Source organism: Pelobates fuscus, chromosome 8 (assembly GCF_036172605.1).
Source record: "Pelobates fuscus isolate aPelFus1 chromosome 8, aPelFus1.pri, whole genome shotgun sequence".
In the NCBI taxonomy this organism is placed as follows: domain Eukaryota; kingdom Metazoa; phylum Chordata; class Amphibia; order Anura; family Pelobatidae; genus Pelobates; species Pelobates fuscus.
In genome coordinates, this window is record NC_086324.1 from 173,731,000 (window position 1) to 173,747,469 (window position 16,470).

Genomic DNA, 16,470 nt, shown 5'->3' on the forward strand with positions numbered 1-16,470 from the left:
ATCTAAAGGATAAAATGTCCCATAAAACAGAAAGTTCATTTAATTTGTCTTCTCACATTTATTCAAAATATAAAATGACTCCGAATATAACTGGGGGAGGGACCAGGGACTTAGTCTACCTGGGGGACCAAAACCTCCAAGTTTGACTGACTGTAACCATTAAAGGGACCAACATGTGTTCCTAACGCTATAGTGCTAGATAACCAATAGGAGCAGAAAGGTATTTTACTTACCTTTTCCACATTGGCGGCTGGGCTCGCTGTGGCTGGCTCGCCTCCATGGCCGAAATCATCAATCTTGATGATCTCAGCCAATCCAAACTTTCCCATAGGAAATCATTGGGAGGCTATTGCCAATCTGCATCTGCTTATAGGGATGTACCAAATCAATGCATCTCTATGGGGAGTGTTCAGCGTTTTCAATAGATACCCATAATTGGTATACGTTTCCATTATTGGAGGCCGGTTAGTATCTGTATCAATATGTTCCAAGCAGACACTTCAGCTTTGTGTTTACTTCACGTTTTACAATAAAAAACACAAAAATCTAATCTACAAATAACCTAAAATACAAAACAAATAGAAAAAAGTGCTTATCTCTGAAGGTATATCGTAAAAAAACATATATATATATATATATATATATATAATAATTATTTTCTCTATTAAATAACAGTTTGTTTGTTTTTGTGGAAGGAGCTGCATTAAGGCAAAACACACAGAGGATGCAAATTGCACTGAAGCAAATCTTGGTTTAGACCTTAGGCCATGGGTAATGCCCATCTGGAAGCAGCGATGCTGAGGGGGCAGGGGTGCCTTGTCAGGGTCCTTCAATCACAGTGGTTCAAGTCAATGCAGCAGAAATGTGAGAGCACCAAATAGGAGCAGAACTGATACACGTGGAAGAGACACGGAATTTGATACACGTGGAATAGTTGAATTGATCCAGTTTTCATAAACGGATACGAGGGTATAAACTCCAGGTCTGTTTGGGAGAACACACTCATCTCCGTAACTCACAATGCCAACCTGATACCAGACATTGTCCACCTGGCAGACCAGCGGACCCCCAGAGTCACCCTGCAAGACAGAGGTTGGGTTATATCCAGAGCCAATGACTCAATTAGCCCAATGAAATGCTGCAGAATATAGAGGGGAGAGCAATTGGAGACACATACATTACTACAACTGGGCAATTCTACAGCAAGTTTCCAGAAAGAGGAGAAGAGGGAGATGTAGAGGTTTATTTATTAAAAATGGAAAGTGGGAACCCTATATCACATACTGGTTCCAACCTCATGCAGACCAAATACATCAGAATAGTAAATAGCATCTGCTTTTGAATGATCCATATCCAGGAATCCTACACATGCTGCTGGATGGTGTGGTTAATATCATATTATAATAATTGAATACAGCTGAATATATGGACACAGTCCGGCTGAGATTCATTAGAAAGAAATACAATAAATTCTCCATCCCTCCTTCAATCCCACGTGACAATCATTGATTCACTCAGGTGAAGGGTGACAAGGATTGGATAATGCTCTTTATTAAAACACGAGGGCACCAGATCATTTGGGATCCATGTATTTCTCTGTGTTGTCTAAATGGCGTGCCCAGAGTGGTGTGCACTATGCTGAGAAGAGATAGCTGTGCACGTAGTCTAAAGATTGTTAAATATTACAGAACCCATCAAAGCAAAGAGCGACAGTAAAGTGTATGTTTCCCATGGATCCCTGGAAGTGACGATGTGTAATATAGACATTCTGACGCAACAGATTTATCAATCTTACAGAAAGAAAGATGTTGTTTTACTACTTTGTCTGCCATTCTAGATTTTTTTGGTCTTTTTTGAAATGGACTTTCTTTAACCCCTTAAGGACACATGACATGTCTGACACGTCATAATTCCCTTTTATTCCAGAAGTTTGGTCCTTAAGAGGTTAAAAAAAAAAACCCATAGCATAATTTAGGCAGTCGAATGCCAATAGTTTACAAACCATTATTTTTAGAACTAATTATTAAATACCAACAGATTAGTGGCTAAAAATAAAATCACTTTAATTAATCTCCCCCAGTGTGTAACTAGATGGAAGATCTGCGGTTGGGCTGACTCACCTGGCAGGAGTCCTTCCCTCCAGCCTGGTACCCGGCGCAGATCTGGTCACTCTGGATTACGGTAACATTGTACGTAAGTCCACTGTTAATGTTGTACATGGCATTGCATGAGTCTCTGGTAATTAGTGGGACCATCAATTGCTGTAGAGTCTGAGGGTCCACGAAATGACCTGCGTACAAACCAAATAATTATTAGGACATAGTTTAAAACAAGAGAATACTTACTTATAATATTAAAAAAAAAAAAAACAGGACCTCTGTGCTTTCCATCAGTATGAATTGTTTTGTCTGCAGAGAGAGATCTAGATCTCCTATTTATCAAAAATACACAGGTAACCATAGGTGTGCAGCAAGCTCCAAAATAGTTAGGTGGAAGGAACACCAAAAACATCACAACTACTATGGCCCACTTTACACAGGGATTAAGCTGTAAAATTGAGGGGAAAAAGGGGACTACTAGTGTAATAATGTCAGGGGTATAAGTGGACTGTATGTGTCCAATGGTCCAACTCACATGGGAATGAGCCTTCCAGGACCGGCTCAGATCGTATAGGCAGAAGTGTACTAGGTGACCCGATCCCCTCCTCTGTCCGCTCAAATATGGTATATGAAACGAAAATGAAGTGGGGAAACCAGTAGACTTCTGGTGTAGTATGTAAGGTATGATAAACAGATATACAATAAAAAGATCTTGCCCACCTATTCCAGAGCCCTTAATGCCTGGCTCAAGGTTATAGCACTCTGTGCCTCTGAGGGGGCACACCCTTCTATCCAAGCAAGCAGGCAGGAGTCATTTATAGGACTATATTATTTAATAAACATAACAATTACAAACAAAATAACAAAAATCAAAAGCTAGCTGCCAAGAATACAAACAAATTGTCCTCCTCCGAGGCCTACCAGAAACTCAAGACACTTCAAAGGACCTACCTACTAAACTACGCATACTTTTTAACTCCATACTGCAAAGACCCCTGGACACCGTGTTCCTGCTAGATGGGGCCCATAGAGCTGTGAACCTAGAAGATTGCCACAAGACACACCGAGAGATATCATATGCAGAGATCACTATTTTACACTTACAGTGCCCCTTCATTGTCCCAGTCTAAGCAGGGCAGATGCCCTGAGTAAAGTCAAGGCTCGGCTCAGTAAAGCTAATAGAAGATCTTTTCAGTAGATTCTGGGCTCTGACTGGTGCAGACCCCAGGTTAGTTGTAAACCTGTTCAGATAGCGCTTCATTACTTACACTGGGAGGGTGCCAGGCCACTCTTTGCACCATAACCCCATACAGCAGACTGTAGTAGTTATGGTATCTGGAATATTATTCTAATAGCGCTAAAGGGCTATAAAGAACGTCACAAGCAAACAATAGAACATTGGAGAGGAAGAAGAAAACAAACTAATAGGTATAGAACTTAATTAATATAATTATCAATAATAAACAAACAAACGAGAGATGTTGCTGTTGTGCCACTCGGTATCATCAAAAATTTAAAAAATAAATAAGGAGAATAGCACAAAATAGAATGTAAAAAAAAAAATACATTTATTGCATAGGAGAAAATGAAACAAATATAAAAATACAATGTAACAAGTGAAGTAAAGATTCAACAAACATCTCAAATAAAACCTGTGATTAATCATAATGTGTATTGATATAGATATATATATATAGTATGATATATCATAAATTAGTCAAATGCACTAAGCGCTTGAAGGAACAAAAGCTTAAAGGACCAATATAGGCACCCAGACCACTTCAGCTCAGGTACCTCTAGTGTTAACCCTGCAGCTGAAAACGTGTTTGAGAGAAACTGCCATGTTTTACTGAGGGTTAGTGATGTCCCGAACGGTTCGCTGGCGAATAGTTCCTGGCGAACATCGCTTGTTCGCGTTCGCCACGGATGGCGAACATATGCGCTGTTCGGTCCGCCCCCTATTCGTCATCATTGAGTAAACTTTGACCCTGTACCTCACAGTCAGCAGACACATTCCAGCCAATCAGCAGCAGACCCTCCCTCCCAGACCCTCCCACCTCCTGGACAGCATCCATTTTACATTCATTGTGAAGCTGCATTCTTAGTGAGAGGAGGGACAGTGTAGCTGCTGCTGATTTGATAGGGAAATTGATAGCTAGGCTAGTGTATTCAGTGTCCACTACAGTCCTGAAGGACTCATCTGATCTCTGCTGTAAGGACAGCACCCCAAAAAGCCCTTTTAAGGGCTAGAACATCAGTCTGCTTTTTTTTTCTGTGTAATGTAATTGCAGTTGTCTGCCTGCCAGCCTGTGTGTCAGGCTCACAGCATATACTGTGCCCACTTGCCCAGTGCCACCACTCACTCACTGGTGTCACAACAGCTTGCATTTAACAAAAAAAAATACTTTTTGGACTGTAATATAATAGCAGTCAGTTTCCTTCACGCGTGTGCGTTTCAGGGCCTGCCAGGGCACAGTGTCACACCAGTGCATCTCATATCTGGTGTAACAGTAGTGTACATTTAAAAAAAAAAAATACAATTTTGACTGTAATAGATTGAATAGCAGTTAGTTGTCTGCCAGCGTGTGTGTCAGGCTCACAGCGTATACTGTGCCCACTTGCCCAGTGCCACCACTCATATCTGGTGTCACAATAGCTTGCATTTAAAAAAAAAACTTTTTGGACTGTAATATAATAGCAGTCAGTTTCCTTCACGAGTGTGCGTTCAGGGCCTGCCCAGTGCCACCACTAACTCATATCTGGTGTCCCAATAGCTTGCATTAAAAAAAACAAAACTTTTTGAACTGTAATATAATAGCAGTCAGTTTCCTTCACGCGTGTGCGTTTCAGGGCCTGCCAGGATACAGTGTCACACCAGTGCAACTCATATTTGGTGTAACAGTAGTGTACATTTAAAAAAAAAATTTTTTTTTGACTGTAATAGATTGAATAGCAGTTAGTTGTCTGCAAGCGTGTGTGTCAGGCCTACAGCGTCTACTCTGCCAACTTCTGCCACTGCACAGTGCCACTCATATCTGTTGTCACAGTAGCTTGCACGCATACTACCACTAATCGGAAAAAAAATGACAGGCAGAGGCAGGCCACCCCGCAGGGGCCGTCATGGTCGTGGTGCTGTGATTCCCTTTGGCCCTAGAATAATGACCAGTGTTCAGAGGCCATGTACCCCCTCAGAAACTAAGCCGGGGGTACGTACCCTTAATAAAGGGGAGATGTGTGGTCACCAGGACTTCAGTTTATGACTAACTTTTTATGTTTTTTTAAATTAAACTCAGAACTTTAGTAAATTAAATCTAATCGTCAACAGTCTAAAATGGCTGAATTTACTAATTCCTCTATAGTCATTGCTTGGCTCCTTCAACCTGTGTATCGCCATTCGTGTTTGATTCTCCACGATGGAGATTATGGACTCACTGACCGTGAAGTACAGAATGTCCCATTGTCTGTAAAGACAGGATTTGTAGAAGGAAGATATAACTAGGTATTGAGCTTAGCAGTTTATGTAGTTATTCACGGACTCTCACCTCCAAAGCTGGTAGCCCCCCATCCAGTAACCCAGCAATTCATGCAGTTTGTGAAACTGATGGACCCGGGGGGCAGGCACACAGGTCGAATGTATTCAGTGTAAGTGATGTTGCTTGAGAGTTTGATGAGAGCGATGTCACCGGTATACCAGGGGCCATCGTACAGACTATTGATTATAAAACTATTCACGTTGGACGTCACTTGGTGGGAATTGGTTATGGACAGCTGGTAGGCACCAAGGACAACAGTGTACAATGAAGTAGTGTTTGATCTGGAAAAGGAAGTAACAATTTATTGAAGCAAAAAGCCTTGATCTAAAAAAATACAAATCTCGGTAATATAATGTAAAGAGATATTTTTACAAAGTACAAACTGGCATGAAATGGTGTAACTTTACTCAATCAAGTAAAATAACCGATAAATACACTCACAGTGATATTCAAAATGTTCCACACCATTAAATGTCTGTTCTGCATTTATTCCACGTCTGTGATTTGAAGTGGTCTTGGTGGTAGGAGCAAACATGCGCGTTATTTCAGCTGAAAACACTGCACATGCTGAGTTATCTGCTCTTGTGTGCCGGGGGCACTGTTCCGGACTGTCTAATGTCAATTCTGTACATTTTACGTTTGTCATCAGCGCCATATTGGAAGGTGACAGACATAATAATCTTGGGGAAAATTCCTCCCCACTCCCATAAGAGAATATACATCGATATATGGTACATGGTTTGATTTCTTAGGCTCCATCAGAGTTGACAAAAGCACAGCTGACAATGCCGCTTCCATCATTAAACTAAGTAACACAGCACAGCCCTCGTTTCCTAAATGCTGAGTATCAAACTCTTAAAATTCCCTGATATTTGGATTCTAAATCCTTCCAGGGGGTTAATCACCTTCGATGTCCTCACAGAATCACAATCTAAAGCAGGATAGTAAATAACACTGAGCAACACAGACTTAAACATTGTAGCTTCCAACATCTACAGGTACTGTGCGCCATCTAGAGATATCCACCATCTATAGGTACTGTGTGATATGTATAGGTATCCACCATCTATAGGTACTGTGTGATATGTATAGGTATCCACCATCTATAGGTACCCTCACTGATGGAATTAGTGATCTTTGTCTCTTGGATAAAAGATGCAAAAATAAAACCTGTGAAACCATTTTTTCAATGAAAAGACATGACAGAGCTCAGGGAGGATGTGGCAGAACCACCGCATGTTAGTGAATTGTCTTTCTTTATATTATGTGCGATTCCCCTTCCTTTTGTTTATTGTGCCCACTCCCCGTTCGAGAGGTCTTACACGGAGGGAATTCAGTCACCTCCCGAACAGGGATCACCCCGATACCTCTTTTAGAATGTTAGGTTAGAACATTCACACCTCGCAACATAAGTGTCAAACCGCAAACCACAAAAGGAAACAATTAATGAGTGCTTCCCTGGGTGGTTGCTGTACATGTGAACACCCACCAGGGGGAGCACTCGTGGATTGTTTCCCGACTCGTTCATCTCAGGAATGAGGACCTCCCCAATGCCCTATTAGAACGTTCACACCAATTACTAAAAACGTTCACACTCGTAACATAGGTGTGGAACCGCAATCCAGGGGAAGCCTTCGTATCCTGAAAGGAGACGCTTCCGTTGAAGGGTTTCACAATGGGACCTCGCAAGCGGAGACTGGCTGAGGAAGATACTGCTGTGAGGGTCCCTGAGGTTGGTGTGTAAACTCCTGTGGCACGGGCTAAGTTGGCGGGCTTTTCGGTGCCTGCGGGGACAAAGAGACCAGCTCTTTTCCTGCGGGTGGGCTTTTCTGTGCATCGGAGACAAAGGAACGGTCCCTTTTCCCGCGCCTGGACTCCCAGGCGCAGAGGCCTCTGGGAAGAAGACCTGTGGCGGTTGGTGTGGGGAACCCTGTGGATTTAGTGGCCGTCTTTGGGGACAAAGAGAACAGAGTCCCTTCCCGTGCTAGGATGCCAAGGAGGGGAAGGATCCTGAGATGTTACCCTGTAGAGTTGTGTATGGGGTTATACATAAAAGCCGTGTGTGGCCAATAAAATTGTGTTGTACCTCAAGGACTGTGTGTCGTGGGGTGGGGGAGGAGGGGAGGAAATGGGTCTCTTTGTACTCTAAACGGTTCCTGACCGGCTGAAGGAAGGGAATTAGCGGAGGTAACCGGTCAGGTTACCCGTGGTCCGCTAGAGAGACATTTAGTGCTTTAGGTCTTTTTATCGCTAGATATTCCCATATTGTGTAGACGTGGGGGGATACTTACAATTCTAAGCAGTGCGCAGCTGTCATCACCCACTGACTCGAGATCAGGGATCCCCCGCAGATATGGCTGCCCTGAAATCTTAGACTAATCTGCCAGGGCCAACTTCCGTCTGAAGCATCTGTACCCTCAACTATCCGGCTGGAGAACTCTGAAATCCCACAAATGTCTGTGGCAGCCTTTGAAACACATCCTATGGGGAAGGTAGAAAGAAATATAAAAGTTAAATATCGTCATTAGAAATCTTTAGCTAAGTAGGATAAACATTTCAAGAATTTAATGGGACACTATTGTCACCAAAGCAACTTTTACTTAATAAAGCAGGTTTGGTGAAGTCTCACTTCTCAATTCACTGATGTTTTGGTGACTGTAGTGTCCTATGAAGTGTAAAACAGATTTTCCCTAATCTGATCCTGTGATTTTTTTTTCATGAAAAAAATTCAAGTGCCCATAAATTACGTTTTGTTTTGTTTATATGTGTCTTTTTTTTTTAATCAATAATTGCTATATAAATGTGAGAACTATTTAAACGAACAGACTTTACTTTGTAATTGCTTCCTGAATGCATAATCTGCTTCACGGGCGGCGTAACTCATTGATATTAGAAGTAAATAAGTATGTGATGTGTTGGCAGAAAAGGAAATATAATTTAGTTTATTTAAGAAATAAAATAACGTGAAAACATTTACAATTGTAAGTTTAACGTTTTTCACAAGACATGGAGAGAAATATTTCTTTATGGATTTATTTTATGCGTGTAATAAGATGTCTTATTTTGTTAATATTATGTTATATTTTTATTCTGAACACATTCGTTCTTCACAAATTATTATGCCAGCTGGGTGTTACAACATCTTTATAAATAAGGACCAGAAAAATAATACAATTATCAGAGAATTAACCAAACAATCATTTGAAAAGTGAACACCTGAATCAATTTTATTTACAAAGTTTTATTATGCAAAACAACATCAAGGAAGCGTACATGTCATTTAATAACCTTTCAAGATAACAATCAGCATTTTATATCAGAAATTTATCTTTTTTTTTTCTTCTCTACAAATGTTATTTTTTTCTTTTTTGATTATAGTTAATTACTTGAACTCTTTTTCCATACAATTATTCTTCTGATAATTAATCTATTCCTAATTAATGAGTAACCTGCTGGTCTATGTTTGGGGAATTTCCCCCGAACATAGATCTGCTCTCTAGCACATTCCAGACTTGGTTGTCTCGCTGGTGTGAGGGATCCTCGCTTAACGACCAATTTTTTTAAAAAATTTATTTCACTTTAGTAAATAACCCTCTAGGATCCCTGTCCTGATTTGCTTGGAAATCGACGGCCTCTCACATTGGGGTAATGAGTGCGCAGTCCCAGTTTATCAGGTTGCATTGAACATAGTCAGAGTTGGACCACAGGTAAATGTGATCATCACTAAGCAGTGCATAATGAGTTATAATGCACATAGGTGCCACATAACTAGTTTAAGTAGTATACAACCTAAAACATTAATTCATGGCACTAAATGATCCTGTCTTGCCCTTCAGTGTGCCAATTGAGAGGGTGGTCTCGATGTGGGCCTCTTTTGCCCTTGTTGAGTCTTCCATCGTGGTCTTTGAGGTAAGGCCGGAGTTGGAGTCCCATTTGCGGCATTGTACTACTCTAGTATGTCCACATGAGGCATGTAAAGGTGTTTCAAAAAATCAGGGTCATCCACTGTCATTTTGATGGTGATAAGCACGCCAGTGTTGTAGACTGATTGTCTATATTTGTATAGACCCCAGCTATATTTGATTTGGTGATCTTGAAGTAGCTGGATAATCGGGCGAAGGGCCCTCCAACCTTGAAGTGTTGTCCAGGCCAAGTCTGGGAAGATTTGGATCTGTGTATCACCCACTTGAATATCTTATTAGAGCGTAAAATAGTGAACTCTACATATGATATCTCTCAGTGTGTCTTGTGGCAATCTTCTAGGTTCACAGCTCTGTGGGCCCCATCTAGCAGTAACACGGTGTCCAGGGGTCTTTGCAGTATGGAGTTAAAAAGTATGCGTAGTTTAGTAGGTAGGTCCTTTGAAGTGTCTTGAGTTTCTGGTAGGCCTCGGAGGAGGACAATTTGTTTGTATTCTTGGCAGCTAGCCGGTCCTGGAAGGCTCATTCCCATGTGAGTTGGACCATTGGACACCTACAGTCCACTTATACCCCTGACATTATTACACAAGTAGTCCCTTTTCCCCCCTCCATTTGACAGCTTAATCCCTACGTCCCAACAAAGGGTTGGTGTATCCAATAGTACACCTTTCATTCTCCACTTCTCTGGTTGGTGTATTGTACACCTTCCTGTTTTTGATTGTTCTCTCTGCAGTACAAGGCTAAATAGGGCCCTCGGATGTGGCCCCCAGCAGCACCCCATTTATGCATGTTCAGGTGAGTGCAGCCCCCTGGTTTCATTTATATATATATATATTTGGGAGTATAGCCAACTCCTTGGTTGTGCACCCCTCCCTGTCACAGGGGCCCCATCCCAGGGCCCTATTTAGCCTTTCGTTTAGTCTAAATTATTCAAGTCAGTTTATGATCTTACTAACTTTTTTCATCAAACAGTAGAATCTGGATTTCACAAGAGCTGTATTAAGGTAGAAATTACAATATCAAAAATATTGCTCATTTTTATTTGCAATACATACCCCATGCTTACTGCAATATGTTATTATTTAAAGAGTAACATTTATGGCAGAAAAATATAATTATTTGTTTACTTTGCAGCATTATCTATTTTATCTATGAATCTGTGGAAGCCCAGTTTTATATTTAGAAGGTGATAACAAGTCATATTGGCGTGGGAACTGTCATGTAAATATTCTTATACGCTACCATATTATATTTTGTTGAATTATTATCACTGTATTCAAGTTCCTGCAGTGAGTAGGGGGGGGGGGGGGGAGGGTTAAAATATTAAAAACTCAATTTGTTTATTAATCAATGCACAGTTTCCCCCCACTAAATAACAGACTTCTTATTTCAGTAGTTTTTAATTGACACCAGGTATATAGGGACTCTATATGACGAATGTTCACACTTGTCGTATCACACACCGGCCGAGTCAACTGGTTTTCACGTGCATGTATACTGAATATACTTATAGAATAAGGGAAATACAAAGCATGCTGGGACAGTTCTATTTCTTTAGCTTATTATAATTATATTTTTGCCTCTAACCATTTACTTCAAGTTGTATAATAGGGGCTCATTCTGAGACAATTCATAATTCTGTATTTCGGATTCTATAAAGTGAATTATTTTACAGAATGGTCTATATTATAATAAACAATGTAATAAAACTTTTAAAAAAGTTGCTGAGAAACCAGGATTTAGGGGTACGTTTAAAACGCAGTTACTCAGCTGAATTCTTTTTTTTTGCCTACTAGGACATACTTATTATAAGGGTAGTTCTCTCTTTGGGAATTTCTATTAATACTGTTCCTTCATAGTGAAAATAAAATATAGTAAAATCCTGATAGGACAATTATGTCACTTACCTAAAAACAGAAATATAAACATGAAATCCCTGTTATCCATTTTTTATGCAAAAGGAGGTTCCCTTGTGACTGTTCCTGAGGATGGCTGAGCCTAGTGTCCTCTGACTGTTTGAAAGTGTCAGTTTTCTTACCTCCTTGTTTGATTAGTAGGCAGTCTGAGCTGTCCAGAGTAAAGTCCTCTTCGATCACTATAAAATTACTTAGTAACCCATTTATATGTTCCCTCCCTCCCCGGAGAATGCAGAGAGACTTGTTCCTCAACACCTTTTAAAAATTTTAATAATTCATTGCACTTTATACCACAACATCACTGCCACACAGAGACCATTTTATTGTCTCACTGTCACAAGGTCTAACATGTTAAAACTAGATTTCTCTGTAATTTCTGGTTATTTTTTGATATTATGGTATCAGGCATAGGGCTAGATTTTATTCTAAATGGTAAGTTTATCTCTGTTAAAGGGTACCTGTCCTGGCACTTTGTACTTTACATCATTGTATCCCTCTCTTTATTCTTTCTATACATTGTGCCAGTGAAATCGCTAGCCATAGAAAAGACTTGGTGCATTCAGACTATCTTCATAAACTCTATGTCTGTCTGTATAGAACGTGCCCAAAGCCTCGATGCTCGTCGGGGAGTCAGGTTACTGCTGCTGTCATATCACTACAATGAGGAACGGTCAGTTGGGATTCCACACTCTACATGGCATCACATAGGCAGCCTCACCCCCCTAACACTAAATGATGTTGGTGCTCAGTTATCCCCCCACATTCCTCTCAAGAACTGGTAGACAGAAAAGATCCAGCCCCCCACAAAGTGAGGATAAAGGCGGCTCTGAATCCATGGAGCAGGAGGTAATTGGATACAATTAATTGGGGAGTATCTGCTTAATCAATAGAAAGAAATTCAACATGGCAGATAATTGTGTAGTTAAAATGCCAAAATATTACAATCCCAAATGGCCACTCACACTTTAAATGAAGTAACAAAGCCTGGTATATGGTTCCCTTCAGGGGTTGAATCTTCCGAATAAATTCAAATCACCATATGCAGGAGGTGAGTATGATGAAAAGATAAAAGGACAAATAAATGATGTGTGAAAAAAAACTTACATTGTGACACTAAACAAGATAAGAATCGGGAAAAACAACTCGATAACCGGTTTAAATGAATAGCCAGTTCATATTGCGGTCAATAGGATAAACTATTCAGCCTTTTCTGATCAATTCCCAGACTTAAATTTAGATCTGATGAGAGAATTCGTCCTGTGTGATTAGTTAAGTATGTAGGCAAATAATGATAGCAATAAATTGTTTATAATAATAAAAAAATATTTTTTTAAACACAGAACACTTGTCACATTTTTGTCCGATAACATTTTTAAAACCCTATTGTAATAATTGATCATTTTTCACTGCTGAAATGTCCAAAATATTTATGTTTAACCCCTTAAGGACCAAACTTCTGGAATAAAAGGGAATCATGACATGTCACACATGTCATGTGTCCTTAAGGGGTTAAATACTTGTTAGTATGTATACGTGCGTTGGCAGGTGCACACACACAATATACAGAAAACACATCGCTATTTATGACAGAGTGAAATGTCAGACATTCAAAGAGAATTTCTCATTTTAAATAACCAAAATAAAACACAGCGGACTTGACTCTTCTGCCGTGTGATCTAAAATTCCTTTTCAATTGAAACGTTGGTGAATAACCCTGACAATTCTCTTTAACCCAAATAATAGAACCTCGCAGCGTTGGTCTGTATACATCGTATTCCTGTCATTTCTATTCATCCACGACAACCAGGACAACAAACAATGGGCTTTACATTTCTACATACCGTACATACATTGTGTATTAATTAAATGAAGAAAACATATTCAAAATGTAATCATGACGCAATATAGTCTGTACAATCAATACGTAATCAATACCAAGTATTTAGAATGCACTGTGTCTACTGGAGACGGGAGATAGATCAGATTTTTTATGTTTGAAAATCGGTATTATTTTATGAATGTATTCAATATTCTCTCATTGTAAATCATTCAATGTAAATCCTCATCATCAGAGTCATATAATCACAATGTAAGGAAACTATTAAATTAATTGGTTAATGGGGATTTTAAAGTCACAAATAACAGGTCTGTTCACACATCATCTCCCTGTATTCAGAGATATTTAATAAATAGATATATTGACCAATAACTTAGATTTGTAGATACACATTGTACAAAAAATATATGCAAGAATATAATATAGAAATATAAATAAAAACCTGTAATAGAGTTAAAATGCAATCTTCGAAATAAACAATAGATATAAAATGTATTTTAAATGAATGATAAAATATCTAAGTCCACGTTGAGAGCTAATGGGATCTCGGTCACATTCTTTGCTAAAAGACTAGTGGGATCCTCACCTCTCCAGTGGGGTGAAACTCTATTTATTCCAATACAAAATAAATTATTAAAACATTATTAACATTATTAAAGTTACAGAGCACAGGTAACAGTGTGTGTCACTCTTCTGCTAAATCCCATTAAAATGTTCAAAAATATGTTTATGAAGCTTTCTGATAGTCCGTCGCACGTACTGAATTGCACAACTTTACTTATCTTTATTGCACATCTTTATACTGTAGTAAAACTTTTAAAACTTGTCTTCCTTATAGTTTGACATTTACCAGAACTACAGTTGCCACATTTTAAAAAAAAAAGCCTTTACGTTGATCTGTTAAAAAAAAAATAAAAAAAAAAATTAAAATTACTTTGTCTGGTTTGCATGTGGGAAGAACACTGGGAGCTAAAATCATTTTAAAATTCTCTATTAATTTATATATAACCCAGATAAAATCTGTCTGGCATTAAAATAAGCCAATGATTTCAGACCTGAACTTAAAAACCTCCTTCTTTCTAAATTTTCCAAACATCAGATTTATTTACTGGGCGGATTTAATAACTCATATTCATTGAACCCAGCTACAAACCGCCTTACATGAGGTTTGGTACAAAATCGAAATGGAGGCCGTAGGTCTGAAGAACTCCGCCGGTCTTATCTGGAACACTGAAAAAAATCAAAACAATGGGAGTCGATATTAAAAATAACAAAATACTGGATCAAGTGCTCCCTGTATGGGAAGAGATTAAAAGAAAAATATGGATTAAATATGCAATTTTAGCCTCTTTAAAGCTTGATGTAATAGAAGCAAACCTAAACGATATATCTCTTTCCAGATGGAGAGAGCGAGGTGTCCCAAATATTAGATCAAGATAATCTGATGCCATATGAAACTCTACTCCAACAATTCCAATTACCTAACTCTGAAATGTTTCCATATCTCAGAGTCAAAAACAAACTTTTTACAAAAACATCTAACTCTAGCTACTAAAAATGCCCCAAAGACAATAAAATATACTTTTTCTCAAATGAGGTAGTTCCTAAGGTTTTAGCGAAAGCAATAGAGGTAATCAGAAGGATAAATTACTCAGACAACCTGCCCCAGAAGAAAGTATGGGAAAAAGATGTGAATTGCGTCTTAGATCATCGAGAATGGCGTAAAGCTCTCAATATTACTCGTAAACAAGTACAATGCTTGAACTTAGTTGAAACCCAGTATAACGTTCTAAACAGGTGGTACCTGGTCCCAAGTAGAATAGCACAGATGTATCAGAATGTCATCTCTGTATGCTGGCGAGGTGGTCTCAAAGAAGATACCTACCTCCATATATGGTGGAGCTGTCCATATATTCAAAACGCATTAGACTTACTCTTTAAATATATTTTGGATAAGACAGAGATAATATTAGAGAGGAAGCCTGAAATCGCACTGTTGCATATGCATTGGCCAAATATTACACGAAATAATGAGAGCTTTATTATACATTGTTTTATTGCATATAAGATCATACTGGCACGCAATTGGAAAAAAACGCAAGAATTATCATGGGAGCTAATTAAAGCTCAATTACTCTTACAGCTAAGGATTGGAAAGGGAATTAAGCATCCCGTTCCTGAATTCCCCCAAAAGACAGGCTTTGTGGCAAGCATGGCTAACAAAAAAAACAGGCCTGATTTCAAAATAGATATCATTGCCTGCAGTCATATCCCTGAGCATCTTTATACCCCTCCCCCCTCTCGGCTTCGCAGAAACCCTGGGGTCTTTTTTTTCTGTATATATCGATGTAATGATCCATGAGGAATAGGACACATTCATTAATGGAGGCATAACGTGGTGTTGTGTTGATATATGTGTCTTGGCTTTGTCTTTTTTCATTTTTTTTTTTTATATGTATGTGTATATTTAAAAAAAAAAAAAAATGAAATAAAAGAATTTAAAAAAAAATCTTCCTTCTTCAAATAGTTTCGAAATGTTATATCTTGTGATGTTTCATTTTATCCCCCAAAAAATTATCCTGAGTCCTCACTGTGATCGATTCTCTCGGCGCCAATGATGATATAAACACTATAACCACATTCACTGCCCATATTTCTATAGGTGTTCCTGGGCGGCAGCAATGACTACAATACACATCAGCCCCAATATATAGTAAAAACCAAAGAAAAAACAGTTACCTGCGCTCTCTCCTTAATCCCTATGTATATTTAGACAAATGGACCTCCATTTGGAGTGATGGGAGTGAGCGCAAGACTTATCTTTTTGTATTTGTATTTACTTCGTATCACACAGCCTAGTTACAATGCTGCCGCCCACCCCATGTGTTCCCTATTAAGGGTTAATAAGTATAGGGGTGTATATAAAAAATACCCCTCTCTGTCTCATTAGAGATATCTTTGCCAGAAGCTCAAGGAAGCAGGCTGAAGGGTCAGTGTTAGGATCCGCCTAGGGGGGTCTGCCTTGACGTTGGCAGGCGGGCATTCCCTCCAATGGCCATTGTAGCAACTAAATTACCTCCATTTGTCTAAATATACATAGGGATTAAGGAGAGAGCGCAGGTAACTTTTTCTTTGGTTTTTACTACAGTTGGATAATAGCTGGTT

General features: G+C 39.1%; 1 protein-coding gene across 1 annotated transcript in view; it reads right to left on the reverse strand.

Annotated features, from left to right (window-relative positions):
• The window catches only part of LOC134571380 (uncharacterized), a 38,041-nt gene extending 26,460 nt beyond the window's left edge, over positions 1-11,581 (reverse strand). Inside the window, exons 1-5 of the mRNA XM_063429581.1 lie at positions 11,460-11,581; positions 7,924-8,113; positions 5,642-5,913; positions 2,121-2,290; positions 852-1,079 (exon numbers count right to left, since the gene is read on the reverse strand). Coding sequence (XP_063285651.1) covers positions 852-1,079; positions 2,121-2,290; positions 5,642-5,913; positions 7,924-8,113; positions 11,460-11,499 — 900 coding nt within the window. The 5' untranslated portion in view covers positions 11,500-11,581. The remainder of the gene's footprint in view (positions 1-851; positions 1,080-2,120; positions 2,291-5,641; positions 5,914-7,923; positions 8,114-11,459) is intronic.
• Between the last annotated feature and the right edge of the window lie 4,889 nt (positions 11,582-16,470).